Source organism: Eschrichtius robustus, chromosome 9 (assembly GCF_028021215.1).
Source record: "Eschrichtius robustus isolate mEscRob2 chromosome 9, mEscRob2.pri, whole genome shotgun sequence".
Lineage (NCBI taxonomy): Eukaryota > Metazoa > Chordata > Mammalia > Artiodactyla > Eschrichtiidae > Eschrichtius > Eschrichtius robustus.
The window spans coordinates 68,324,332-68,351,556 of NC_090832.1; the positions used below are offsets into that span (position 1 = coordinate 68,324,332).

The window sequence follows — 27,225 nt, forward strand, 5'->3', positions numbered from 1 at the left end:
CACGCACTGGATCTGTCTCTTCTAAGAATTTGTAGTGTTATGTCAGCCGTTGCAAGTAGTTTTAAATGTAGTGAGTACACATTGTGCCTTGATGCAATTACTAATACAAAAAGGTTGAAATCAGAATTTGTTAACTGGAATTTTATTTTGGTGCCAACTTGGTGAAAAAAATATATATCCATTTGTCCTTGTTAGTAGGTTAGCATCAGTTATCAAAAGAAAACTTACATACGTTTCAATTTTTGTATAGTTGGAAGTATGCCTTGTTTTCTGTTCTTTTGTATTATTGGCAAGTGGTGTGTAAATCACATCTTTTAATATATATTATCGATGTATGAATGACTCCTTTGCTTAAGAACCCTTGTGTATTCAATTGGAAGACCAAAAATAATTTTTAAAAGACAAGGGAAAAAGAAAAAAAGGAAAAAATAATAAAGGCAAGGGAGTAGAAAACAAAGGAGCAGGTAGGGAGGTGGGATAAAGAAGGGCTAATATTTCTATTTTGGGAATGTGTGGTTAGTTTCATCTAACTGTGAAACTAGTTCTGTGTTTTGTAACTTACATTAAACATATTTTGCATTTATCAAATACTATGCTTAAAATATAAGAAATTTATAGTCCTAATTAGTCTGGTTTGCAAAAATTCCTTTAGATTGGTTTTTTAAAAAATTATAATTAAGGATAAATATATGTTATAAAAATAAAGCCTTCAAGGCCATTAGGCTCTTAAATTGCATTACTGCAAATTGCCTTCTGATCTTTGTTTGCATACGTACCCCCTTAATTTTTGATTAGTGTTAGTGTGGTATATCTTTTTCCCTCATTTAACTTTTAACTCAATTTTGTCATTCTATTTAAAGTAGGTTTCTGATAGCACATAGACCTTCAGATTACCTGTGAGTAGAGAAGTAAACCAAATTCTGACAGAGTTGGGGTAGAGAGAGCTTATGAGACTGTAGAAAAGAGTAGAAGATACAGAGGACTTAGATGAAGCAGGTAAAAATCATTCCAGAAAAGGAAAGTCTGCCATTAAATGGCAAAACACAGAACACAGGTTCACATCACTGGCTCTAGGGAATGGGATTGGGAGGGGTAGCCTCTGAGGGAGAAACAGATAAATAGAGAAGGGGAGGTATCCTTGGAGAAGTTAACAGTGAAGGAAAGAAAAAATGGGAGAAAAATTAAAGATCTCATAGAAATAGAAATAAAACGGCTAACCTGTGTCCTCCTCTAAGCCACCCATGGAAACATCCATAAAGGAAACTGCACAGGAGATTGCAGGGCAGAAGTGCATGCTTTCAAACTCAGAATCCTGACCCCAAATGAAGTGAACCGTTTGCCTTTTCAGTTACTCAGCATGCACTGTTTTGTGTCTCTTTTACACTTCATGTTCTTTCATGTATGATAATTTTGGAGAGTCATTTTCTTTTGTTCTATCCATTTTCTAGTGAACTCTTGTATGTGGTCTCCATGTATCATGTATGTAACAGGTAGACCCTGAGTGACTCTCCATGAGGGCCAGGTGTTCTAGACCTCCCTCCCCTCTTGGCCTTTAGGTTGCTCCTGAGGCATATTTTCTCTGCAAAAGACATCATGGAAACCCTGGTCTGTAATGGTTCGTAGTTTGATTTCATCAGTTCTCCCTGTAGCAGGTTAGTTTCCATTGAGTATATGTGTTACAGTTTATTTCTATTTATTTATTTTTCCTTTCGGAAAGGTGTATGTATGTTTGTTCATTTATTCATCACTTGAAACATATGACGACTTAACCGTTCCAGCCACTATGCTTTCAGCTTTAAATGAACAAAATTTTTTCTTAAGGAGCTCAGTCTAATTTGAAATATAAAGCCATTTCTTTCATGAATTCAATTCACTGAGCCAATTACTAGTGGTAATAGTTGTCACAGGTAACTCTTAAATGACACTCCTGTGCCAGGTACTATTTTGAGTCTTTATCTTTGTTCAGTCACTTAGCCTTCTTAACAACCTGTTGATTATCCCCATTTACACTTAGGGGACCTGAGGCTCACAGGCATTAAGTGCCTTGTTCAAGGTAATGGCTAGTCCATGACTTGAACCCAGGCAGTCTTTCTTGATGTCTCCGTTCTTAGTCATTACTCTGCTGCCTCAGTTAGCTTTGGATCCATCTATTCTGTCATCTTTAAGACTAGCTCTTTTATTTAAATAACGTGTGTGTTTAATTTCTTACCACTTCTTCTGTTGTCATTGTGGTTCATCATCCTCTGCCTGGTCCAGCGCAGGGCTCTCATCTTTGCTTCTACTCTTACCCTCCCCACAGTCTGTCTTCCATTTAGTATTTACAATGATCCTTTTATAGTGTGATCAGATCTCATCACTCTCTTCCTCAGATCCTTCCACTGACTTCTCAGTCCATGTGGAATGTACTCCAAACCCTTCATCACCTGGCTCCGGCACGTCTCTGTCTCCTTTCTTTAGCTCTGCTCTGTGTTGATATTCCCTCTGTGGCCTCCCCTGCTGCCCAGGGATATTTGCTTAGCCTAACCCTTCCTTGTTTGATTTCCTTCAAATTCCCGTCTTTAACACAGCCTCTTCTGACTATCATAGTCAAAGTACCAATTCTTCTTTCAGCCACTCTCCTTTCACTTTATCCAGTTATAGCACTTGCTACTTGATATTTTGTACTAGTAGGTGTATTCCCCTATTGTCTCTTTGGTTAGATTGTAAGCTGCAGAGGGGCAGGACATGGTGGGTCTCATTTACTCAGTGCTGAACTCTAGCAGGTGCTCAGTAAATCTCAGTTGAATAAATGGAGTAAAGAAATGTCTTTACTGATTAATGGGTTAGTGCTTACTGGGAAGCGATATTGAGTTTGTGAAGTTCTCATGCTTTCTGTCTCTGGAATCAGAATCTTCTATATAGATGCTCAGTATCAGGGCACTGGGTTTCACTCATCTCATTGTTCCTTCTCTCAGGCCAGTGAGTAAATAGTATCCATGAGTTCTCCAATTGTGCTTGACTGTTCTGAAACATATTTTGGTATTGTTTCAGTTCTCAAATTATATTTCTCAGAAATAAAAGTTATGTCGTCATCCTTGAATTGTAGTATTTAGTATCCTAGGCCACGGAAAATTGTATACTTGAGATTTTCCAGGAATGATTAGTGCTGCTTGGGCAACTTCTTTTAAATTTAGCTAGAGCAGTGTTTCTTGACTCTATACATTATTAATCCCCCCAATATTAAATTAAATTTTAATTTAAATGAATTGATTCCCTAATTCCCCAACCAGAAAAATAAAATGCTAAGAAATAGGAGAGAATCTAAATGCTGAGAAATAAAAAAAGTTGAGCCTTGGAAGGTCACAAACCATTGCAGTGTCTTAAGATTTTTTTTTTTTTTTTTTTTACCGTCCCCCTCCCCCAATTTTGAATCTCTTTGGGAGCAGTCTCCCCACCCTCCATTGACGAGGCATGATGTTCAAGTAAGTTCTTAAGATGCTTGAATAAGTCAATTTCAGACATTATATTTTTCTTCTAAAATGTTTCAAAAACCTTTTGGTCAATCTTGATAGAATATGGTTTATCATCAAATATACATGATGTTTATTTAAATATATTAGTAAAATCAGTGACATGCCTTGCACTGCCCAGTTTGGAATTTCAAATTTGTTCATAGTTTGTTTGTCTAATACTAGTTTTTACCTTTAGAGTATAGGTGCTTCTGACACTTGGAGTGGAGAAAATAGATTATAATTTAAAACTTTAACATAGATTTATGTTAAGTATTTTGGTATTATTTCTGATTTTGATTAGAAGAAATCTTACACCTATTCCTGTTTTCTAAGGCATACTTTCCAACTTCTGTTAGCTTTAGAAGTTTGTGAATCACATATTTACCTTTTGTTTCAGTTACAAACCAGTGGACCATAAGCTTATTTGGCTACCCTTACGGGAGGCATTTGAGGAACTCTTTGCTCAGACATTTTCCAAGAAGCAAAACTTTACATTCTTGGGACACATTCAGACCTGTTACAGGCAGAAACGGTGGCACAATCTCCTCAGACTAATGCAACATGTGTACAAGTCGGCTGTCAACAAGGATGGAAAAGAGAGTGAGACCGGTAAGAATGTGACCCAGGCTGCCAGTGGGAGGGCATGAGGCTGAAGTTTAATTAGCAGAATTAGGAGAAGAGTTTGGGGGAAGAATGAAGCAATACACATTAGAGCTTTCTAGGACTTAAGGCAGAGCTGGCTAATTTTGAAGTATTGCTGCTCCTGTGACTCTAGTCAAGATTTCCATCAAAACAGGTGGTCGCTGATGTTGATGTACAGTACTGCTTAGTGGTTAGTAAGTCACATGTGCTTAGAAGAAGAGATTACTTCCAGAAAACTGGATTCCACAGCGAGTGGGGCTTTTGGCGGCTTAGTTATCTTCTTCCTCATCTATAAAGTGGGGATAAGAGTACCTACTTCAAAGGGTTGTTGTGAAGATAAACGAGTTAACCAATACGTATGCATATAAATGAACTGATTAGTATAGTGGCTGCACATGTTTGGCATTATGTAAGTGTTTGGACTTAATTTTTTATACTTCTAAGATGTGATTTTTGTGTGTGTTATGTTAATTGTGTGTTTTTAAGTTATGTATATTACAACTCAAAGTGTATGTTAAATTCTTGTCTTTATTTTTCTCTAGGGTCACTACTAAAAGAGAAGTGGGAAGCATTTGGTCTTAGACTCAACCATGCCCAACAACAGATGAAAATGACTGAAAATGCCCTATTGTTTGCATTTGTAGAGGTATTTTGCTTTGGTTGTTTAGGTTAAGGGAATGTTGATTTGATGCAAAATGCAAGTTTAAGGAGGCTACTGTTTTGTATTCTCTTCATGTTGACATTTTAGGGCTTGTTGTTTAAGACAGTAAACACTTAATGAAATAATTCTTTGGGGGGAAGATTTTTTTTAATGTCCTTTATAGAAATTATAAAGTCTTGGTGAACACCATTGATTACTATTTTTCAAGATGCAGTTGAGAACAACTAGTGAAATTTTTTATTGTTTCATAGCTGTGTGTGTGTGTGTGTGTGTGTGTGTGTGTGTGTGTGTGTGTGTGTGTGTGTGTGTGTGTGTGTGTGTGTGTGTGTGTGTGTGTGTGTGTGTGTGTGTGTGTGTGTGTGTGTGTGTGTGTGTGTGTGTGTGTGTGTGTGTGTGTGTGTGTGTGAGAGAGAGAGACATATTTGGGTCCATTCCTGTTAGGACACATTTTTGATTCCAGTGCATGGGTAGCTCTACTGTTTTCTCTCCTGTGACCTTGCAGGATCAACTTAGTTAAATGTTTGTGACTTAAGCTTTTTATATTTTTATTAAAGAAAATTGTTTCTGTGACACTCTTCAGACCACACTTGAAGGGAGGTGTAGGAATCTTACTTGAGATGATGTCTTAGTAAGAGAGAAAGTCCCTCAACCATATATCCATTGTTGTGGGAAATTTAGTCATCAGTGCGTAATCTTAATATGATTGTTTCTAAAATAACCAATGAAAATGTCAAGTGCTCTCAAAATAGGGTTTATACCTATTTCATGACTTGACATTACACTGGATTTTAATATGTTTGTTCCGTTTTATTTTTTTCAGTTTTATTTATAGAAGATTCTTTGTTAGGATCACAATGAAAACAAAAGCATAAAGCAGTTTAATAATAGTAAAACAATTAAGATTCTGATGTTGTGTCACTTGAGTAGATTGTCAGTTCATTGCTTTTGGAAGTAGAACTTGAGGAGATCAAATCAGTAGAGAAGAGGAAAGATTCATCTTGATATTCTTCAGCAACTGTGAAAGGCTCTGAGTTACAACCACTATACACTCTTGATTTAGTCATTTGTCTTTTCTTGGTATACTCATAGCCTGACCCTGTATTTATTTTGGGTCTTTTTAATAACCATTTGGTTGCCTTTAAACATCTGAATACATTGTAAGTTATTATTTGCCTTACCATCCATATAATGGGATGGTCTAGTTTATTGCATCTCATCGTTAGGCTCAGAGAGATTCCCTTGACCCTTTTGGATATTTGAAAAAAAGTTAACTTGACCTTAACTCTGGCAAACAGCTGGCAGCCATTTGGCGTTAAGGTGTAAGCTCATCAGGTTGGAGCGGTTTGCCCTTGCCTCTGCTTCTAACCCTGCTCACATAACTGTTCTTGGTGAGTGTGTGTGTGTTTGCAATGGATCCTTAACATTTTACTTCATCTTCTAGGGTACATTAGCTCAGGCTGTAAAGAAAGGAGACTGGATCTTGTTGGATGAGATTAACCTGGCTGCTCCAGAAACATTAGAATGTCTGAGTGGTTTACTTGAAGGTTCCTCTGGCTCTCTGGTGTTGCTGGATCGAGGAGACACAGGTAGCACTTGATCCTCGTGGGGTTTGACTTGATGCGAGGCCTTTTGGCCTTTTTAAAGTAATATTCTTGGGACTTCCCTGGTGGTCCAGTGGGTGAGACTCCGTACTCCCAATGCAGGGGGCCTGGGTTGGATCCCAGGTCGGGGAACTAGATCCGGCATGCTGCAACTAAGAGTCTGCATGCCGCGACTAAGACCCGGGGCAGCCTGCCTGTGTACATGCATGCATGCATAAATAAATAAGTAAGTAAGTAAGTAAGTAAATAAATAAATAAATTTAAAAAATGTTTTTAAAAAGAAGTAATATTCTTTTGGTTAGGTAGATTACATGGGCCTCCCAGTGTGATTTATTTATTCTGTAGATAGTAATTTTCTGCAAAGTCTTATTGTGATATAGGGAATGAAAAGAATAAGATAATTTGTCAAGGCATTTGTGTAGTGGGTAATAAGGCATGCACACTCAGTGACAGTGTATGCGCTGGTGAATAGGTGATGAAACATAAATAGCATGAACCACCACACCATAAGAGATGGTGGGATGGCAGTTTAAGATTAAGTTGTGTGCATAGATCTGGAAACTGATTTCATCGGGGTTTGAGAAAAGGCAAGGATGGTTGAGCAGCCAGTACCAACCTTGCTGAGCCTTGAGGCATAGTGGTTCACCCTGGTGTTCAGTGGAGTTAGTCTTCCTCTGATCACTTATTGTTACAAGTTGTTGAGAATTTATAGTTTTCTTTTAACAGAACCACTGGTACGTCATCCGGATTTCCATTTATTTGCGTGTATGAATCCAGCAACTGATGTGGGCAAAAGAAATCTCCCACCAGGAATAAGAAACAGGTAAGGGGTCATGGCTTGGTTCCTGGAGCTGTTTTTAAAATTAAGTTCTCTTTATTTATTGATTGGTAGTATTAACGTAACCAACCCTCATAACAATGCTTGAAATTTATTGACTGCTGATAGAGGAATCTTTTTACTTGTAGTAGTCTTCTTCTTTCTATAGGTGGTAGGAATATGGAAAACTCCAGAACACTGGGAGTTTTTTTCCTTTGGGTTGTTCGTATGACATTTAATGGCTCATGGATATTGTTGAAAACAAAAATCTTTCCTCCTTCAGATAGCCTTTTAGCTATTAGAAAACCTTCACATAACGAAATAATAGTATATCATATAACAACGTAAGTGCATTTTAGGCAGAGTCGTCTTGGATGAGACTAATGATTTGTAAAAGAACATTTAAGTTTCAGTTTTCATCATTAAGCACAGACTGACATGAACAAGTTGTTTTATGTATGTAGCATTTGGGAAAAGATAAATGACCTTGAAGAACCTAAGGGCAGGACAGGAATAAAGACACAGACGTAGAGAATGGACTTGAGGACACAGGGAGGGGAAAGGGTAAGCTGGGACGAAGTGAGAGAGTGCATGGACTTATATATACTACCAAATGTAAAATGGATAGCTAGTGGGAAGCAGCTGCATAGGACAAGGAGATCAGCTCGGTGCTTTGTGACCACCTAGAGGGGTGGGATAGGGAGGGGGGGAGGGAGACGCAAGAGGGAGGGGATATGGGGATATATGTATATGTATGGCTGATTTACTTTGTTATAAAGCAGAAACACACCATTGTAAAGCAATTATACTCCAATAAAGATGTTAAAAAAAAAAAGATAAATGACCTTGTTTATTGTTGGTAACCTTTTGTTGAATCTGAGTTTTTAAAATAGTGTTAAAACTTTACTAGATCTTCTCCCACATTATAAAAGCAGTAAAAGCTTTTTAGGAAAATTTTATCAACCACAAGTATGTATTTTCCTTTGCTACAACTATTAATTTTTGATAGTGAGGAGGCTTTTTTGTTATTGTTGCATGTACTTTTTGTTACATATAGTTGTAATCAAAAACACTTTCTGAAAATGAGGATAAATAAAGTCTTATTTTTGTAACTGTTTTTGCAAGGACTGTTTGACTTTCTTAGAAGTAGTAATGGTAGAATTTTTGGTAACGGTTACATTATCTTCTATTTGATTATGATCAATCTGTATCTCAAGTTGAAAGGCCTTCATAATTTATATTACAAGCAGGTAAAATGAGTTTATATAACTTCCGTCTTGTGTTTTTGTATTGTCAAAATAGCTGTATTAACTTCCTCAAAAATGGTTATTATGGAATAATAATTGTCTTAACAGGTTCACAGAACTTTATGTAGAAGAATTGGAAAGTAAAGAAGACTTACAGATCCTTATTGTGGATTATCTGAAAGGCTTGAGTGTGAGCAGGAGTACAGTGCAAGGAATCATAACGTGGGTTCTTTTTGGTTTCTCTTTATAAACTTTTCCTCTGAGCATAAAAATGTGTACCTCATGCATGTATATTGTTTTCTTCTTTTTTGCTTCTAACGAGAGAAGACTGATGGAAGGATTATTTAGATTTTATTTTAAAGTTGGAACTTTATGGACTCCCTTGGATTTTCCTAAGGAAACTACATAGAGAGCTTATGAGAATATGTATTGTTGAGACCTATGAGAATATAAACAATTAGATAACTCTCTCCTAATTACTTCTTTATTCACAGCTAAGAGTTTGAATCCCTTGAGGAGATATAAATGGCTTATATTTTGATCTGCCTTGGTGAAATCCTACTTTTTGCAATTTGCATATTAGCTTTGTGGAATGTAGAGGGGGGAAGGTTGATATAATTGATTGAGGCCAGTTTGGAATTATTAGAGTCTTAGCTGAATGCAGTATAGAGTGGTTATATCACTTGGTGCTTTAATTTGAGTTTCTTTCCTCTGTTTTTTGTATGCCATGTGGAAAGGGTGCAATCTTTTGTATCATACACCCTGGGTTCTAGTGCTGGCTCTGTCAGAAACTAAGTCTGTCATCTGGGGCACGTCACTTAGTTGATTTTATCTGTGTCCTCTAAAACAAGATATACAATATGTAAAGATTTTGAAGTTGGATCGTATTAGTGTTTTACTTTGCTTTTTGAGCTTTTTTTCCTTATTTTTTTTTTTACAAATAGTTATTGAGTGGCTCAGATGCTAGGGATACAGCTATAAATAAAACAGACAATCTTGGTTCTTTTCATGGAGCTTTAATTCTACAGGTGGAGATCAGTAAATACTGTTATTTTTGGTTGTGGTAAGTGAAGAAAAAGAACATATAAAGCAAAATGCTGGTTAGAAAATGAAACTTGGAGCCCAGTTTTAAATAGGTTAGTCAAAGAGGCATTTGTCAGAGGGCTTCGGAGTGGTTTGTCACACCACATTTTAAAATCAGAGCACTTTTTGTTAGCCAAGAATATTTAGACAAAAGCGTAAATATGTGTAGTTAAAATTCAAAAAGCTGGAGATAAAGCAGTGTGGCTGAAGTGTGGCTCTTATAAAATGCTGATAGTACAAGAGGTGCATGTTCCATATATAAAAACCCACTTCTGGAATGTAGTCTTTCTACAAAAGAAAGAATGTCTAGCTAGATTGCAAAGAGGGAAGACAGATGTCATTTGGGCTAGAACTTGGGTTTCATCTCTTCATTTGGTTGCACTGGGTCTTAGTTGTGGCAGGTGGGCTCTTTAGTTGTGGCATGTGAACTCTTAGTTGCTGCATGCATGTGGGATTTAGTTCCCTGACCAGGGATTGAACCTGGGACCCCTGCATTGGGAGTGCGGAGTCTTATCCACTGCACCACCAGGGAAGTCCCTTGGGTTTCATCTCTGACACATGTTTGGTTATACTTGATCTTGTGGCATGTGATCATGAATTTTATGAATTTTTTTTTTTTTTGGCTACTTTGGGTCTTTGGTGCTGTGTAGTGGGCTTTCTCTAGTTGCGGCGAGCGGGGTCTACTCTTAATTGTGGCGTGCAGGCTTCTCATTGTGGTGGCTTCTCTTGCTGTCGGCACAGGCTCTGGGCATGTGGGCTTCAGTAGTTGCGGCGTGTGGGCTCAGCATTTGTGGCTTGCGGGCTCTAGAGCACAGGCTCAGTAGTTGTGGCGCACGGGTTTAGTTGCTCCGTGGCATGTGGGATCTTCCCGGACCAGGGCTTGAACCCACGTCCCCTGCATTGGCAGGCGGATTCTTAACCACTGCACCACCAGGGAAGTCCTTCATGAATTTTTGAGATTTGCACTTGATGTTTCAGTCTGAAACTTCTTCCATCTTGTCATCTTCTGGACTTCTAAATTATGTGGTAATGAAAGTAGAAATGGTCACCATATCATCATGCTTTTTCACATTTTGTCATTGTTGATTATAACCGTATCTGTAGACTTTCTTTTAAAACACCATTACTTTTGTTTTCTATGTGCTTATCCATCACCATTAGAGATTACACAGGGACTTCATTTGACCCTCATATTAAAGCCGACTTTGGAACCCTGTGTTTGGATTCAGTATATTCTTGCTAAGGGCCTCTCATATCTCACTACCATTCCCTTAAAAATCAGACACATCTCACCTTTCTCCTCTTTCCATCCTAAGGGGAATTGATCAATATTCATTTTATTATTTTTGATGCTCTAAGAAGTTGTATGTAAGCTTGGCCATCTAATCTATAAAAATGCCTTTTGGTCCTTTTGTAGAGAAATGGGAACAACAGCAAAATAGTAAGGCTTATTAGTTAATAAAATAAATCTTTTGAATTGCATCCTCTTTGTAGGTTCTATACAGCTGTGCGGAAGGAGTCTGGGACAAAATTGGTGGATGGGACCGGCCACAGACCTCACTACAGCCTTCGGACTCTCTGTAGGGCCCTGCGATTTGCAGCCTCCAATCCATGTGGCAACATCCAGCGCTCGCTCTATGAGGTCTTTGTACAGTCTGTGTTTGGTTGAGAGCTTGGTGGATGGGCACACCATGGGGAAGGAGCAAGTGGGGATGCCCGTGCCAGGGTTGCCAGTGCTTTCTGTTTAGTCAGATTAGCCCAGAACTTTTCATACCGGAACTACCCTGCCCTTTTTCTACCATTGTATCCCATTTAAAAGTTGTTCTGGGGCTTCCCTGGTGGCACAGTGGTTAAGAATCCACCTGCCAATGCAGGGAACACAGGTTCAAGCCCTGGTCTGGGAAGATCCCACATGCTGCAGAGCATCTATGCCCATGCGCCACAACTACTGAGCCTGGGCTCTAGAGCCCGCGAGCCACAACTACTGAAGCCCGCACACGTAAAGCCCGTGCTCCGCCACAAGAGAAGCCACCACAGTGAGAAGCCCCCGCACTGCAACGAAGAGTAGCCCCCGCTCGCCGCAACTAGAGAAAGCCTGCACGCAGCAACGAAGACCCAACACAGCCAATTAATTAATTAATTAATTACAATAAAGTAAAATAAATAATAAAAAATATATTCTTAAAAAAAAGTTGTTCTGGGCACCAGCACCACCCGAGAGGTTGAATTTTGTTTCTGAAATAAGTTGGCCTGTTATTGCAGAAGGATAACTAGTGTTAACGCGTATTTGTGTTTTCTCTAGGGCTTTTGTTTGGGTTTCTTAACACAGCTTGACAGGGCGTCGCACCCAGTAGTTCAGAAGCTCATTTGTCAGCACATTGTTTCTGGCAACGTTAAAAGTCTGCTGAAGCAGGTAGGTTCTTTTTTGATTTTTGGCTTAAATGAAAGGCTGAAATATCAAATTGTTAGCTGTTTTGTTTTTGGTTTTGGTTTTTTTGCAAAACTTATTTCTAATTATAAAAGTCAGTTCCACAGAATTTTAACGTAGGTGGTGAAAATTCCTGATAATCCTGATCTTTGGAGATTGAAATCGTATAGTTAGTCCTTTCCATCTAAATCGTGTGTGTACATATATATATTTAAAAGTTAAAAAATCTTTTTTATATATTCAAATTCTAATATATGTGTGTGTGTAGATTTATCAAGGTAAATTCTAATACAGGCGTACCTCACTTTATTGCAGTTTGCTTTATTGCACTTCATAGATGTCGCAGTTTTTTACAAATTGAAGGTTTGTGGCAACCCTATGTTGTCAGTTGATGGTTAACATTTTTTAGCAATAAAGCATTTTAAAATTAAGATACGTACATCTTTTTTAGACATGTTATTGCACACCTAATAGATTGTAGTACAGTGTAAACATAACTTTCATATGCATTGAGAAACCAAAAAATTTGTGTGACTGGCTTTATTGCCCTGCTGGCTTTATTGTGATATTTGCTTTATTGCCGTAGTCTGGAATCAAATCTGGAAAATCTCCAAGGTCTGCCTGTATATATCTAATATAAGTAATATAAATGAAACCATCTCATAAGAATGTTCTGTAGTTTCCTTTCTTAGCCTAACTATGTCCTGGATATATTTTTTTTGTCTGTACCACAGATCACTGTGAGTGACGTGCTTTCTAATTGTCACATAGCATTTCACTGGAAGCCTGCACCACAGTTTATCTGCACACCCCCCTTCTGATTGATGGTTGGGCTTTTTTTTTCGCTTTCCTTTTCTTGTTTCTGTTATACACAATAACCATTTCAGTTTGACAGAGGAAATTACAGAATAACATGGGATTGAAAGAGGCTGAGAGAAACTGGCTCACAAACTGACTTGTTTATGTGTCTATTGCTTGCTGTTTAGGAAGAAAGAGCCATTGGGATTGTGGGTACTTTGGATTCAATGTTTTTTCCTTTTAAAAAATTATACAAGTAACACATGAATATATACTTTTGGTAAACTCTGAAAACACTGAGAAAAGACTCAAGCTTGCTTTGATTATTATCCGATGACCATTCCCCTCCACTTATTTTTTTGTATGCTTTCCTCATGGTTATATATGATGGTGGCTTAACAGTTCTTTTTTCTCACTGCTCTTCTGCTCAACTGAGAAGTCCTTAAAAGCAGTGCCTACAACTGTGGCTTCAAGTCAGGGAGCTAAATGTTCTAGAAGAGCACTTTTCTATAGCTATATATCTGACCACCATTTGACCATTTTTGATCTATACAAATGGCAGTTTTGTATAAATCAACTTAACTTCCACCATACCTTCAAAAGGTTATGCCATCATCTACAATATTATCCTTAACGAGTTTCTCTGGAGGGTTGCTTTTATTTTTAATGTCTTCTAGGGGATCCAGAACATAGTAGTGTGTAGTGCCCCCCTTTCCCTGCCCCAGTACAGCACTGGCCATGTTTTGGGAATATGGTTTATATGAAATACATGTTTTTGACCAAAATACTTTATTAGAGTGGGAAGTTTGGTAGATGAGAGAAGGGAACTGAGTCATAAACTATCTGAGAAATTATTTTCATTCAAGTTTTCCCCCATATCTACCTAACCCAACCTGAATTTTAAAACCAGTACATGTCACCATTTTGTTCTCCTTCCTCAAAGTAATTTTTTTTCATGTTCATTTGTGGGTTTTAATGTTGAAAGCATCCAGAACAAGCAGCATTCTTGGTGACAATTTTTTTCCCACTTTACACCCCTCTCTGAAAGAATGCCATAGTTGTCGTGGGTCTGTGGGTTATTTCTCTAACTCTTGTGTCTTTCAGCCTATTCCAGAACCAAAAGGAGGTCGGCTTATCCAGGTGGAAGGCTACTGGATTTCGGTGGGAGACAAGGAACCTACAATAGATGAGACGTACATCCTCACGTCTTCCGTCAAGCTGAACCTGAGAGACATAGTCCGAGTGGTCTCTGCAGGGTGTGTGGACCTTTTCTCACACTGCTCTGATGTCTTACCAGCATAGGCATTGCTGAAAGTCTAGTCCTACTTCCTGAACTTTCAAAGGGCTCTATTGTTATTCATTGGCTGAGTGAATAATTATTTTCTAAGTCAATCCTGTCACTTTTCTCCAGACACAAAACATCGTTTCTAGTTGTACCTTTGGTGGGAGCAATATGGACCCAGATTATTTTGGCCATCATTAAGGTTGCTTTCTAGTATTTTGCTGATGGATAATCATCACCCATTACTTGTTAAGTGAGTAACAGTTACTCCCGCTTACTGTTTCTCACTAGTGCAAGGGAGGCTGGAATTACTTTCCTTGGTAGTTTCTGAGGAACCATTTTTACGTAGAAACTTCTCAGGGCTTAAGAAACGTTCCATTAGTAGTGCATAGGTATATAAAAACATTCTCTTATTATGATGTTAAATGTTATAGTTGTTCTTTTTTAAACACTACATGATTTAATTCTGGTTTCTGTCTTTTTTTTTCTTTTTAATTGCTTTATTGGCTGATCCTTTAAAGAACATATCCAGTGCTGATTCAGGGAGAGACATCAGTGGGTAAAACAAGCCTGCTACGGTGGCTGGCCGCAGCTACTGGTAACCACTGTGTGCGTGTTAACAACCACGAGCACACGGATATTCAGGAGTACATTGGTTGTTACACATCCGACTCCTCAGGGAAGCTCACGTTTAAAGAAGGTAAGGTTATAATTCTATTCCTTGGGTCTCCTCAAGCAATCTTCATCCTTTCCAGTTGAGGCACATGGATGGATGCCACAATAGATGTTTTTTCTTTCTCCCTGAACTATGTGATGGTTAAGGGGTGATGGTTAGGGCCCCAGCTTCCTTTGAGCCAGACTAATCTTGTTGGCTGTACACAGGACTGGGGCCTAGGTTTTTTTTTTTTTTTTAATTAATTAATTAATTAATTTTTGGCTGCGTTGGGTCTTCGTTGCTGCACGCGGGCTTTCTCTAGTTGCGGAGGCTACTCTTCATTGCGGTGCACGGGCTTCTCATTGCGGTGGCTTCTCTTGTTGTGGAGCACGGGCTCTAGGTGCATGGGCTTCAGTAGTTGTGGCGCGTGGGCTTAGTTGCCCCGTGGCATGTGGGATCTTCCCAGACCAGGGATGGAACCTGTGTCCCCTGCCTTGGCAGGCGGATTCTTAACCTCTGCGCCACCAGGGAAGTCCTGGGGCCTAGTTTTGAAGAGTGCAGTTGAACTACTCCATTTCCTAGAGAATCAGAAGAGGGGTAAGCATTGAACAGAGGGAAACTGAGAATAGATACGAGAATGTGGTGACTTAAATGAAAGTAGACTTCAGGGGAAAAAGTAAGTTGTAAATGTAATATTCATCAGCTTTGGCTCCCCCTCTGTGCAAAATAAAAAGGAGTATTTTTAATTGAAAATTATGCTTCCTTGATACTCAAAACCACAAATTATTTGGGGACATGGCTAGCTGCAGAGAACAATTTGCGTTGAAATTTAATGATAATCTAGGATTTGTTGATTTGTATGTAACATTAAAAAAAAAAACTTTGGACTAATTTATGCACTAATTTTCAGTATGTATTTCCTCTAAGGTGTTCTTATTGATGCTATGAAAAAGGGCTATTGGATTATTTTAGATGAGTTAAATTTGGCCCCTACCGATGTGCTAGAGGCACTGAACAGACTGTTGGATGATAACCGTGAATTGCTCATAACAGAAACACAAGAAGTTGTTAAAGCACATCCTCGCTTCATGCTTTTTGCTACTCAGAATCCCCCAGGACTTTACGGAGGCAGAAAGGTGTGTAGCATTTGCCCCCTTACTCCTGTTTGTTACCGAGTCGAGTAGAAAAGTCGTCTTGGTAAGACTGAGATGTTTTTACCTCTTTTGAAGGATTTTTCTTTTTGTGGTGAATAGCAGAGCCTACATTTTGGAAATTAAATGAAAAGGTCCTTTGTATCATGTTGTTTCTGTGTGTTTCCCAGATGCTTTCTAGAGCCTTCAGGAATCGATTTGTGGAATTGCACTTTGATGAACTGCCTAGTTCTGAGTTGGAAACAATCTTGCACAAGCGGTGTAGCTTGCCACCCTCCTACTGCAGCAAGTTGGTTAAAGTCATGCTGGACCTTCAGGTATTCCATCTCTCCATCACTTAGTTTCAAATGGACTGTGTTGATTAGATTTGGTGATCAGAATCTGAGGCTTCCTGGGGTAGAAACAGCCCATCCACCCATTTATTATTTTTTTCAGAGTAAGGATCTTATCTTTAAAACTCATTCCATTAATATCCAGTTTTTGGTTTTGTGTTGTAAATTGGCAATTTAATACCATGTTAAAATTTTTCTGATAATTACATGTGATGACAGTTCCCTACTTGTGGATAATATGGAACATTTTACTTAGGTTGGAATTTGGCATCAACAAACTGCAGTTTTTGTTTTTTAAATGGGTGTAATCCTTGAATGGACATAACTAAAGAGATCCTTTATGTGTGGCTCTCCCTTTTCAATTCTACAAAGCTACAGTTTTGTTTTTTTTTTTTTAAGAATATTCCCCCCCCCCTTTTTTCTAAAGATTTCCCAGAACTTACTCATCATTTATTTATTTATTTATTTATTTATTTATTTGTTGCGGCAGATGGGCTCCTCAGTTGCAGTCGTGGGCGCCTTAGTTGCGGCATGCAAAAACTCTTAGTTGCAGCATGCATCTGGGATCTAGTTCCCTGACCAGGGATTGAACCCGGGCCCCCTGCATTGGGAGCGTGGAGTCTTAACCACTGCACCACCAGGGAAGTCCCAAGAATATCCCATTTATTTTATGGGGTTAAAAGTGGTTTTTATCAGAATTATACACTGTTAAATTACTTCCTAGAAAGCTAATAATTGCCACTCTTACTACTGTGGTCCCACACTATGGGATTAATTTTCCTTCATGTTTGCCACTATTTGTATTATTATTCGTAATCGTTTTCTGTGTGTTATATGAGATGGAATTCCATTATTTGTTATGTTCTTTACTTACACATGGGTTTGAACATTTATCTTCAAATGATTGCAGTCCCTTTACATTTAAGAAAAATTAATCTTAGTGGAATGAATCATTTTTATGGTAGCTTAAGTTTGTCAGGAATTTTGTATAAGTTGTACTGTACGCTTGCCATTGCCCTTTTTCATTTGTTTTGGTCCTTTAATAGTCCTATCGCAGAGGTTCTTCAGTGTTTGCTGGAAAGCAAGGCTTCATCACCCTCCGTGATCTGTTCCGATGGGCTGAGCGATACAGATTGGCTGAGCAGGCAGAGAAAGAGTATGACTGGTTGCAGCACTTAGCCAACGATGGTAAGCTCTCAGCACACGCTCTCTAACTGTGGACTTCGGGCAGATTGCATGCTGTGTTATTGCAACAAATCTTGCCCAAATTGTGGCCAGTATATATATTTTACTAGGCGTTGTAGGAACAGAGCCGTTCTCCCTCAAGTCCCGACTGACATTGTAAGTGGTCCTATTTCTGCAGGCCTCTGTGCTGTTATGTTTTGGTTGCTAAGGTTTTCTCACTCTTAGCTTCAGGTGGCCACCTGTGGGAGTCAGGATATGGACATAACGCCTTTAGGAGTTTAGGCAGGTGGTTGGCGAGGGTCTTTGAGCACCTTTTATCTGCATTGTGGTGACCATGGAGAGTTATGCTTGCGCCTTAGAGACGTACAGAAAACTGACGGGTTGGATAATACCAGAGTTCTGAGCGAAGGGAGTTACGTCATCTGAGACTCAGGTTTGTTTATTTTGGTTTAATCCATGGGAAGAATTTGTATGTTCCTCTCCGTGCTAGCATAGAAAGCCTTTCAGAATCTTCTGATTTGAAAAGTCTTGATGAGTTGTTCACAGGGTGGTTACTGAGCGTGGGGAGGAAATAAAACTAACCCATGAGAGTTGTATTTTCTCTTTGCTGGTAAAGAGTACAGGGAGGAGCACTGTTTTTAAACTTTTTTTATCGAGGTATAACATAAAATGTAACAGTAAAGTGGGTAAAGTGCTCTGTTATTTCGTGTACAGCTTAATGTATTTTTACATATGTGGGTACCCGTGTAAATCACGACCTTGGCAAAGATTTAGGATATTTCCAGTACCTCAGAAGATTCTTTCATGGCTCTTGCCAGCCTTAACTCCTAGAGGTAGATAATCGCTGCTCTGACATCTGTCACCAGTGATGGATTCTGCCTGAGCTTGTGCTTCATCTAAATAGTATCATGCAGTATGTACTCTTGTGTCTGGCTTCTTTTCACTCAATCTGATGTGAGATTCAGCCATGCTGTTTTGTACATCAGGACTTCATTCCTTTTAAATTATTACTGTGTTGTAACCCATTGTATGGGAGATACCATGATATGTTTGTCTGTTCTCTTGTTGATGGACATTTGGGTCATTTCTGCTTTTTAGCTATTAGAAAGAAAAGCTGCTCTGAACATTCCTGAATGTCATTTGGTGCACGTGAGTTCATTTGTGTTGGATTACCTAGAAGTCGTGTTGCCAAGGCAGAGGGCAGGCGTATAGTTAGTTGTAGTAAGTTCTCCTGGTTTTCCAAAGTAGTTCTTCAGGTTTTCTCTTCACAGCAGCGAATGCTCCATAGTATCAGTGTCCCTTGGTATTGACACTTGACGGTTCCTTTTTTTTTTTCTTTCAAGGTTTTATGCTTCTGGCAGGCCGAGTCAGGAAGCAGGAGGAGGTTGATGTGATTCAAGAAGTCCTTGAAAAACATTTCAAGAAAAAATTGTGTCCTCAATCCCTCTTCTCCAAAGAAAATGTCCTAAAATTGCTGAGTGAGTAGGCCATCACATCCAGAGGATAATGAATTGAGTTGTATTCATATTAGAACCTAAATATGTACTCTGCCTTTGATAGGTAAATTGTCTGCTCAGATATCCACATTGGAGTCTAAGTTCAGCCACGTCGTGTGGACCAAGGGCATGCGGAGACTGGCGATGCTGGTGGGAAGGGCGTTGGAATTTGGTGAACCAGTGCTGCTGGTTGGAGACACTGGGTAAAGTGGGAAGACAGTAACTCATTTTGAGGGTTCAGTTCAATTCAGTAGAGTTCATGTAGTGTGTGCCCTTCTGGTTAAGAGACATGGTAGGGTGCTGTGTTTTGGGGAAGGGTCCCCTGAGCCAAGGGGCAGGCGCCCTGTGTTGGCCAGATGCCCTGTGTTGGCCAGCAGTGTCTGTGGCCAGAGCTCCCCTCACTTGTTGACTGGGGTGTTCATGGGTGTGTATTTGGAATTCATGCTCCTTGTTAATCTGGTGTGTATCTCTTAACAGGTGTGGGAAAACTACTATCTGTCAGGTGTTTGCGGCCTTGGCAAAGCAGAAATTATACTCAGTCAACTGCCACTTACACATGGAGACATCGGACTTCTTGGGGGGGTTGCGACCCGTGAGACAGAAGCCAAATGACAAGGTTTGTCCCGAGCAAATGATAACATGTTCATTTAAAGAATTGCAGTCGGCTCTGTGCGAGAGTCAACTGTGGGACTTTGTTCCCGGTGGGGCATACAGGTTTGATACGTATCTTATCTTCAGATTTTCACTGGTCTGCAAGGGACCTCCACGAGCATCCTGTTATGCGAGATCTGTTCCTTGTTCTCCAGTCTTTGTTTTCTGCAGAGCAACTCCAGCAGACACCCACTAGCTACATGTGTATTGTCTTGTGGAGCCACCTGCCCTTTAATTTCACCCTCTTCTTTTCCAAATTGTAGGAAGAAATTGACACATCAAGACTCTTTGAGTGGCATGATGGGCCTCTGGTTCTGGCCATGAAGGAGGACGGCTTTTTCCTCTTGGATGAGATCTCCCTAGCTGACGACTCTGTCCTGGAAAGACTCAACAGGTAACACGCGTGTTAAGAGGTTTACCCTGTGTTTGATGCTTTTGCTGGTCTGGATTTTATAGATATTAATTCTTGTGCACAGTAGCGTTCTTCATAGGTACACTGTATTCAGTAAATGTTTGAAAATGATGATGAGCTATTGCTTTTTTTTGGCTTTAGCACTCAGTGTCTCCTTTAAGAGACCTAGTTTTTCTGTTTAGCTGTCAATAATCAGAAAGATGGGACTATGGGAGGATAGGGCTAAAACAAACAAGCGCAAGTTAAAATTCTTTTTTAAGGCAAATTATGTAGCCATTATCTTAATTTTTTTTTTCAAAGAACTAGAATCAAAATCCTGGGTGTTAACAGCTGTAAGGCCTCTCAAAACCCCAGACCAGGACGCCAACCCTCCACACCAGACTTGGCTGGCCACGTAGCCCCCTAGCCGCATACTGGTGTCGGATGTGAGAGCATGTGCTTGAGTAAGAAATCAGGCTTTGCTGGAGACATTCAAGCAAAGATGCTTTTCCAGAACACAAAGGAAACTCATGCATCAGAAAAGGTGACTAAGGAACATACTGAAAGAATATGGCTGCACAAATACTGAAATCTGATCAGATAAAACAGTTTAAGAAGTTTCTCAAAACCTACACAGTAAGCCTACGGTAAACCTGCTTTTTGCAGTGTGAGAGACTTCAGGACAAGAGAAGTAAAGCCTGAAGTGACCTCACCTGCTCAGAACATTGCTTCCAGAAATGTTTAAAAATGACACGAAGAATATCAATGAGATTTCAGGAATATCCTGTTCAACAGAATGAAGCCCTGATAGCCAGTGTAGGATGCCTTGGCCAACCACGTAGAGAAGTCCTGAGGGACGGATCCCTGATGCGATACCGGAAATGAGGGCTCACCTGACAGAAAGCGCCCGAAAACAGTAGCCACCGTGTGAACCAGCCATCTGTCCTGACTGGCAAATAAGAACCACTGGAGAAGCAAAATTGCTATTTACCAGAGTAATCAAAATAAGTCTTGTTGTGCAATGAAAATAGTAAGATGCAGCATTTGTTGAGACCTTAAGACTCAGCAGCTTGGTCACTTGATTAGAAAAATAAACCATTGTTTCTTCAAAATAGGTGTTCAGTCATGAGATAGAAAAAAAATTATATTACTAAAAGTAAAATAAATGGAAATAACCCAGGGGGGAAAAAAAAGAAAATGAAACAGGGACTTCCCTGGCAATCCAGTGGTTAGGACTCCACGCTTTCACTGCCGAGGGCCCTGGTTCATTTCCTGGTCGGGGAACTAAGATCCCGCAAGCTGCCCCGTCAAAAAGAAAAAGAAAAAAAAAAAAAAAAATCCTCAGATCAGTGTGAATCTTGATGAACACCTGTGTTTCTCTCTTTATCAAGGTATAATTTACATATCATGAAATGTACCTGTTTTAAATGTATAATTCAGTAAGTTATTTTTTTTTTCTTTCTTTTTTTTGGGGGGGGGGTTGTTTCTTTGTGTGTGGGGGGCTGGGGAGTTGGGCAGTGGCCACGCCACGCGGCTTGTGGGATCTTAGTTCCCCAACCAGGGATCGAACCCCGGGCCCCGGCAATGCGAGTGCCAAGAGTCCTAACCACTGGACCGCCAGGGAGTCCCCCAATTCGATGAGTTTTAGTAAATTTACTGAGTTTTGCAGCCACCACAATTCAGTTTACATTTTTATCATCCCAGTAGCATCCCTCCTGTGCATTTACAGTTTATCTTTGATGCCACCTCCTGCTCCAGGCAACTCCTCATCTACTTCTTGTCTGTATAGATTTGGCTTTTCAGGACATTTCATATAAATGGTCTCTTCTCTCACTTTGTGTCAATGTTTTGAGGTCCCTTCATGGTATAGCCTATATCATTAGTGTGTTCCTTTTTGTTCCTCATAGTATTTCATTGTGTAGATAAATTTATTTATTTATTTATATTTATTTTTGGCTGTGTTGGGTCTTCGTTTCTGTGCGAGGGCTTTCTCCAGTTGCGGCGAGCGGGGGCCACTCTTCATCGCAGTGCGTGGGCCTCTCACCATCGTGGCCTCTCCCGTTGCGGAGCACAGGCTCTAGACGCGCAGGCTCAGTAGTTGTGGCTCACGGGCTTAGTCGCTCCACGGCATGTGGTATCTTCCCAGACCAGGGCTTGAATCCGTGTCCCCTGCATTGGCAGGCATATTCTTAACCACTGCGCCACCAGGGAAGCCCCATTGTGTAGATAATACCATATTTTTTAATCTGTTCACCTCTTCTTGGTATTTGGGTTGTTTCTATATCTGTGAATAATGCTGCCATGAACATTTGCATGCTAGGCTCCCATTTTTTATTTATTTAATTTATTTTAAAATATTTATTTATTTGGTGGTGCCAGGTCTTAGTTGCGGCACGTGGGCTCCTTAGTTGTAGCATGCAAACTCTTAGCTGCGGCATGCTTGTGGGATCTAGTTCCCTGACCAGGGATCGAACCTGGGACCCATGCTTGTGGGATCTAGTTCCCTGACCAGGGATCGAAGCCGGGACCCCTGCATTGGGAGTGTGGAGTCTTATCCACTGCGCCGCCAGGGAAGTTAGGCTCCCATTTTTTAAAACAAGTGTCTTGACGTAAGTGGGAAAAGGGAATTCTTTTTCTTTTGATCAGAACTGTTGTCCCACTACATAGGAATTGGGATAACTATTCACTTTGAAGTTTGTGGCAGGAAACCATTAACTAAAGTGAAAGCTCAGCAAAGGAGATGACTTTTTTTTTCCTTTTTGAGAACACTGAAGACCACAAAATAGAATACAGAAGCCTTTTCTAATCTCCCATTCTCCAATTTTCCTTCTAGTGTCCTTGAAGTGGAAAAGTCTCTGTTATTAGCTGAGAAAGGCAACCTAGAGGACAAGGATAATGAGGTAGAGCTGTTGACTGCTGGGAAGAAATTCCGTATCTTGGCAACCATGAACCCCGGGGGTGACTTTGGGAAAAAAGAGGTAAAACTGTGTTCTTGAAGCATAATTTTTTTGTGCCTTTTGACCTCAGCTCACTGTACCCATAAATACAGTATGTAAAAATGTGTCTGGAATTTTATGTTGGGTAAAAACTGAGTAAAAGATAAAAATCCAGAGAGAGCCATTATAAGGTTGAAAAATAATTCTGACAGATAAAACATTCCTTATTTGACGTCTCACTTTTGTATGTGCCTGAAATTTCATTATTTCAATCACTTTGCCTGGCTTTTTACATATGTTTAAGGTAACAAAGTCTCACGAGAGCTCTGTGTGGAAGTTATTATGCTAGTTTTATGGATGAGAAAAGTTGAAACTGAAGTTTATTCTCAAGTTCTGCTTCTAGAGTCTACTCTGTTAAACACGAGAGTGGTGATATGAATGACTTAAAGTGACAAAAAAGCAGTCGCAGCCAGGATCCTGTCCTGGTTTTGCAGGTGGAGAGTGTCTGTTCTCTCAGGGGTTGTGTGGGTCACCCTCAGACTGTTGGTAAAGGAAAGGGTGAGGGCGATTTCTTCTGTTGAGAAGGTGGTATGAGGGTCCCCCAAGCCCCACGGCTTCCAGGCTCATGAAGCCTCTCAGTGGAGAAGTCTGCGTTGTGTGTGAGACCCTGGTGTGTTCAAGTTAGGGAGAGGGTGGTGTGGTAGTAGGTCAGGATGATGAGCAGAAATGGGTTGGTGGGGAGTGAAAGCAGGTAAGATTCCTGGTAACTTGGTGGCTGCCTGAAGTGTGAAAGTGATATTTAGGGCCTGATTTTCCTCAGTAGCATAAGAAGAAAGATGATTGCTGTGCTTTGGGAAATGTACTGAAGGGAAGAAATAACATACACCACAGTTTCAAAGTATGAAAACAGGCTCTGTGGCAAGTGGAAATAGCACAGAAAGATCTGATTTCAAGGTTGTGTGTGTTAACTTGCCTGTCAGGTTAGCTTAAGTTATTTTTAGACAGAGATTGCCAGCTTTTACCAAAGGGAAAGCTAGCTTTTGGTTCTGCCTGCCTTGCTGCAGAGGGAGGCAGGATCCTGGAACCACGGTCCTGCTCAGCCGGGATGGTGCTGAGCAGCACACGCACACCCCTGGGGCCTTTGCTGAGCTGCTCCTGAGTGCAGGCGTTGTTCCTGGTCCTGCTGTGCTAGGCCGGGGAGGCGAAGGATGGAGTTGATCTGTGCAGTAAAAGAAAATCGTTGGTGAACTTTTGTGAGCGGGTGTTATCTGACCTAGGGGGAGGGTGGGATGAATCCAGACTGAGGGCAAAGGCCCTGAGACTGGAGGACTAAACAGTTCTTTGTCATACAAGAGGTAAATATATACCTGTTTGCAATTTCACTCCCTTTGAGCCACATCAAATTTTCTCCTTCTGCTTCAGACAGCTCTCCCCCATGGGAAGATAATGTTTATTTTCTCCAAGCCACCAGTCAAGTAGCTGAAGGGAAAGTAAAGGGAAGGGCCTTTGCTTAGGGGAAAGTGTTGGGGTTTGGGAGTCATCTACTAGGGCTGAATCCTTCTTGCACCACGGACTCTATAAGACCTTGAAGTTCTCTACCATGATTATAAAGAAAGGGGTGGTAGTACGAGCTCAGGGAGTGTGGTGGAGATAATGAGGTGACATGTGGAAGGAGCCGGACAAATAGGTGTTCAGTGAATTATAGACAGTAGTAGAGGTGATAAAAGAAGCATTGGGTATTTGCCACATTCACAGCAAGCATTCATTCAAAGGATTTGTTTTCTAGCTTTCCTCATAGGTATTAAATTCACATTAGGATTTGTGTTCTTTGTAGCTGTCTCCTGCCTTAAGAAACCGTTTTACAGAAATATGGTGCCCTCAAAGCGCAAGCCGTGAAGACTTAACTCAGATTATCAGCCATAACCTTCGTCCAGGACTGTCTCTGGGCAGAACAGATCGTAAAGGTGAGAGTGTTCAGGTGGTGGCGGTGGGGTGTGTGTGTGTGCTGGAGGGAGGGGAATAGCATGTTTAGCAGTAGGTGTGTATGGCCTGTTCTATGGAGAAGTGATAACAGGTAGATAGATCTAAGGAAAATGTGATACTAGCCTGTTGCCTTCTACCAAAGTATCCCTTCTTCACCTTGCTTCCATCACCGGGTTACTACGTTTTAGCTTTCTGATTGTTTCACCTGTCGGCTATCTTTATATATAAGGCATATTTGTTGGCTAAAGATAAGGAAATGTGGTTTAAATTTTAATCATTACCACCGTTAGAAAATGTTTATAGAATTTTAAACTGCATTTCTTTAGTAGTTGTCAACTAATTATTATCATTTCACTTTATTTTATTTTAAATTTTCCTTTTATTGTGAAAATTTCAAACACAAGGAAAATAGAGTAGTATTTTAAAAACTCCCATAGACTTGTAACCTGGATTTAATAATTCTTAAAATATCAAGGCTTCCCTGGTGGCACAGTGGTTGGGAATCTGCCTGCTAATGCAGGGGACACGGGTTCGACCCCTGGTCTGGGAAGAGCCCACATGCCGCGGAGTAACTAGGCCCGTGAGCCACAACTGCTGAGCCTGCACGTCTGGAGCCTGTGCTACGCAACAAGAGAGGCCGCGATAGTGAGAGACCCGTGCACCGCGATGAAAAGTGGCCCCCACTCGCCGCAACTAGAGAAAGCCCTCGCCCAGAAACGACCCAACACAGTCATAAATAAATAAATAAATAAATAAATTAATTTAAAAAAATTATGTTGCATTAAAACAAACTGCATATTAAAAATAATACATTTTTAAAAAATATCCAGTAAGAGCCAAAATATTTATTATACGGTTCTTTTTTTTTTTTTTTTTTTCAAATTGAGCTTAGACTGCCCTGATTAATCCCATATTCTCGGCATTGAATGGGCTAAATTTAGGACGTAGATCTGGTTCTAAGCCTTAATACAAACCCTAATACAAGTAGTTTTTTGGATCATTTTGCCTCTCTGTCTTAAAGAATATAAAAGGTTGTCTACTTCTTTGAGATTGAGGTTCATGGATATGTTCAGCTTTTTAAAGGCACGCTAAAGCACAGCTTCAAAAATAGGTGGGATGGCTGTGGAGAGTAGGTGCATGGATCCCCGCCTCATCTGTGGTATATTAGGAAAGATTGGCTCTTTAGTCACCTGAGCACAGACTTCCTTTTAAGAAGGGCCTTTACTGAACCTCAGTATTCACGGGTGTACCCAGTGCTGTCTGAACAGCTGGAGTTCCCCTGGCTCCACCAATATCACAGCCACTCAGTGGTGCAGAATTGACTAAGCCTGCGATTCCCAAACTCACCTGGACAACTGGTTTAAATACAGCTTGCGAGGCCCTGCACCCAGGGCTTCTGATTCAGTCGGTCTGGTGTAGGGCATGAGAATTTGCCTTCCTAACAAATTCCCAGGTGGTCCAATAATATTGGTCTACAGCCCACACTCAGAACCTCTGACTTACCTTGGTTGTGTGCATTGGTGCATTTATGGTGAAAATTCAAGTAAAAAGAGGAGGAGAAGACAGAAATTGTTAAGCTGGCATGGTTTGTCTTTCGGCTCTGGGTTGGGACTGGGTCCCCCAAGGAAGTAACCTCTGAATCTCCTGTGGGCTGCTTACTTTTCTGAGCTACTTGGATTGTGATAAGAATGGCGGAGGATGCAACTGCTGTTAAGCTGCCACTTTTGCTGCATCATCAGTGCTTTTCATGTTTAACTGAGCAAACGGTTCCTCCACAGGGCCTAAGCACTGGGACCCCTAGGACTTACTCTGAGCCTTACGGCTTGTCCTTAAGGAGCTTGTTTACTCCATGCTTTCCAGGCTGCATGGCAGCAGACTTCCCTGGGGAGGCATTAGAGACCCTGAGGGAAGGAACATGGAGCATGAGGGAGAAGTGGCTTAATAATTTATAGCAGTTTTTTCATTTGGAAATGGATCAGCGTGGCACAGCATAAAAACATTTTTGAAATTGTGTAATATAAAAGAGGAAATTAGGGAATTCCCTGGCAGTCCAGTGGTTAGGACTCCGTGCTACCACTGTAGGGGGGCACAGGTTCGATCCCTGGTTAGGGAACTAAGATCCCACAAGCCGCACACCGCCCAAAAAAAAGGAAACTAGACATAGCTTTTCCCCAGATTTTCTTTAAGGATATATATGATTCATTGAATTTAATATTTCAACTATTATGGATTCTAAATTGAATTCTGAGCCTATTTAGGGTATTTAAGATATATTTACTGCATCGTCTTAATGAAAATATAAATACCACTGTGGGTACCACTTTTTCTATTATTTTTGGTTCACAAATCTCAATAGTAGTATTATGTATACATTGATAATATAACAAAAAAAGAT

General features: G+C 40.2%; 2 protein-coding genes across 3 annotated transcripts in view; both read left to right on the plus strand.

The window, feature by feature from the left end:
* The window catches only part of MDN1 (midasin AAA ATPase 1), a 156,733-nt gene that overhangs the window by 43,909 nt on the left and 85,599 nt on the right, over nucleotides 1–27,225 (plus strand). For both annotated transcript variants that reach the window (XM_068551457.1, XM_068551458.1), the window contains exons 16-33: nucleotides 3,889–4,100; nucleotides 4,676–4,779; nucleotides 6,236–6,380; nucleotides 7,122–7,218; nucleotides 8,568–8,681; nucleotides 11,037–11,184; nucleotides 11,845–11,955; nucleotides 13,873–14,024; nucleotides 14,572–14,750; nucleotides 15,633–15,841; nucleotides 16,027–16,173; nucleotides 17,235–17,376; nucleotides 18,717–18,851; nucleotides 18,934–19,072; nucleotides 19,347–19,485; nucleotides 19,784–19,914; nucleotides 22,745–22,889; nucleotides 24,682–24,811. In XM_068551457.1, coding sequence (XP_068407558.1) covers nucleotides 3,889–4,100; nucleotides 4,676–4,779; nucleotides 6,236–6,380; nucleotides 7,122–7,218; nucleotides 8,568–8,681; nucleotides 11,037–11,184; nucleotides 11,845–11,955; nucleotides 13,873–14,024; nucleotides 14,572–14,750; nucleotides 15,633–15,841; nucleotides 16,027–16,173; nucleotides 17,235–17,376; nucleotides 18,717–18,851; nucleotides 18,934–19,072; nucleotides 19,347–19,485; nucleotides 19,784–19,914; nucleotides 22,745–22,889; nucleotides 24,682–24,811 — 2,579 coding nt within the window. The remainder of the gene's footprint in view (nucleotides 1–3,888; nucleotides 4,101–4,675; nucleotides 4,780–6,235; nucleotides 6,381–7,121; nucleotides 7,219–8,567; nucleotides 8,682–11,036; nucleotides 11,185–11,844; nucleotides 11,956–13,872; nucleotides 14,025–14,571; nucleotides 14,751–15,632; nucleotides 15,842–16,026; nucleotides 16,174–17,234; nucleotides 17,377–18,716; nucleotides 18,852–18,933; nucleotides 19,073–19,346; nucleotides 19,486–19,783; nucleotides 19,915–22,744; nucleotides 22,890–24,681; nucleotides 24,812–27,225) is intronic.
* On the plus strand, nucleotides 20,482–20,796 carry LOC137769699 (mitochondrial import inner membrane translocase subunit Tim9-like). Its single transcript, XM_068551725.1, is given in 3 exon segments — nucleotides 20,482–20,579; nucleotides 20,581–20,614; nucleotides 20,689–20,796. Coding segments are annotated over 3 exon segments (240 nt in total).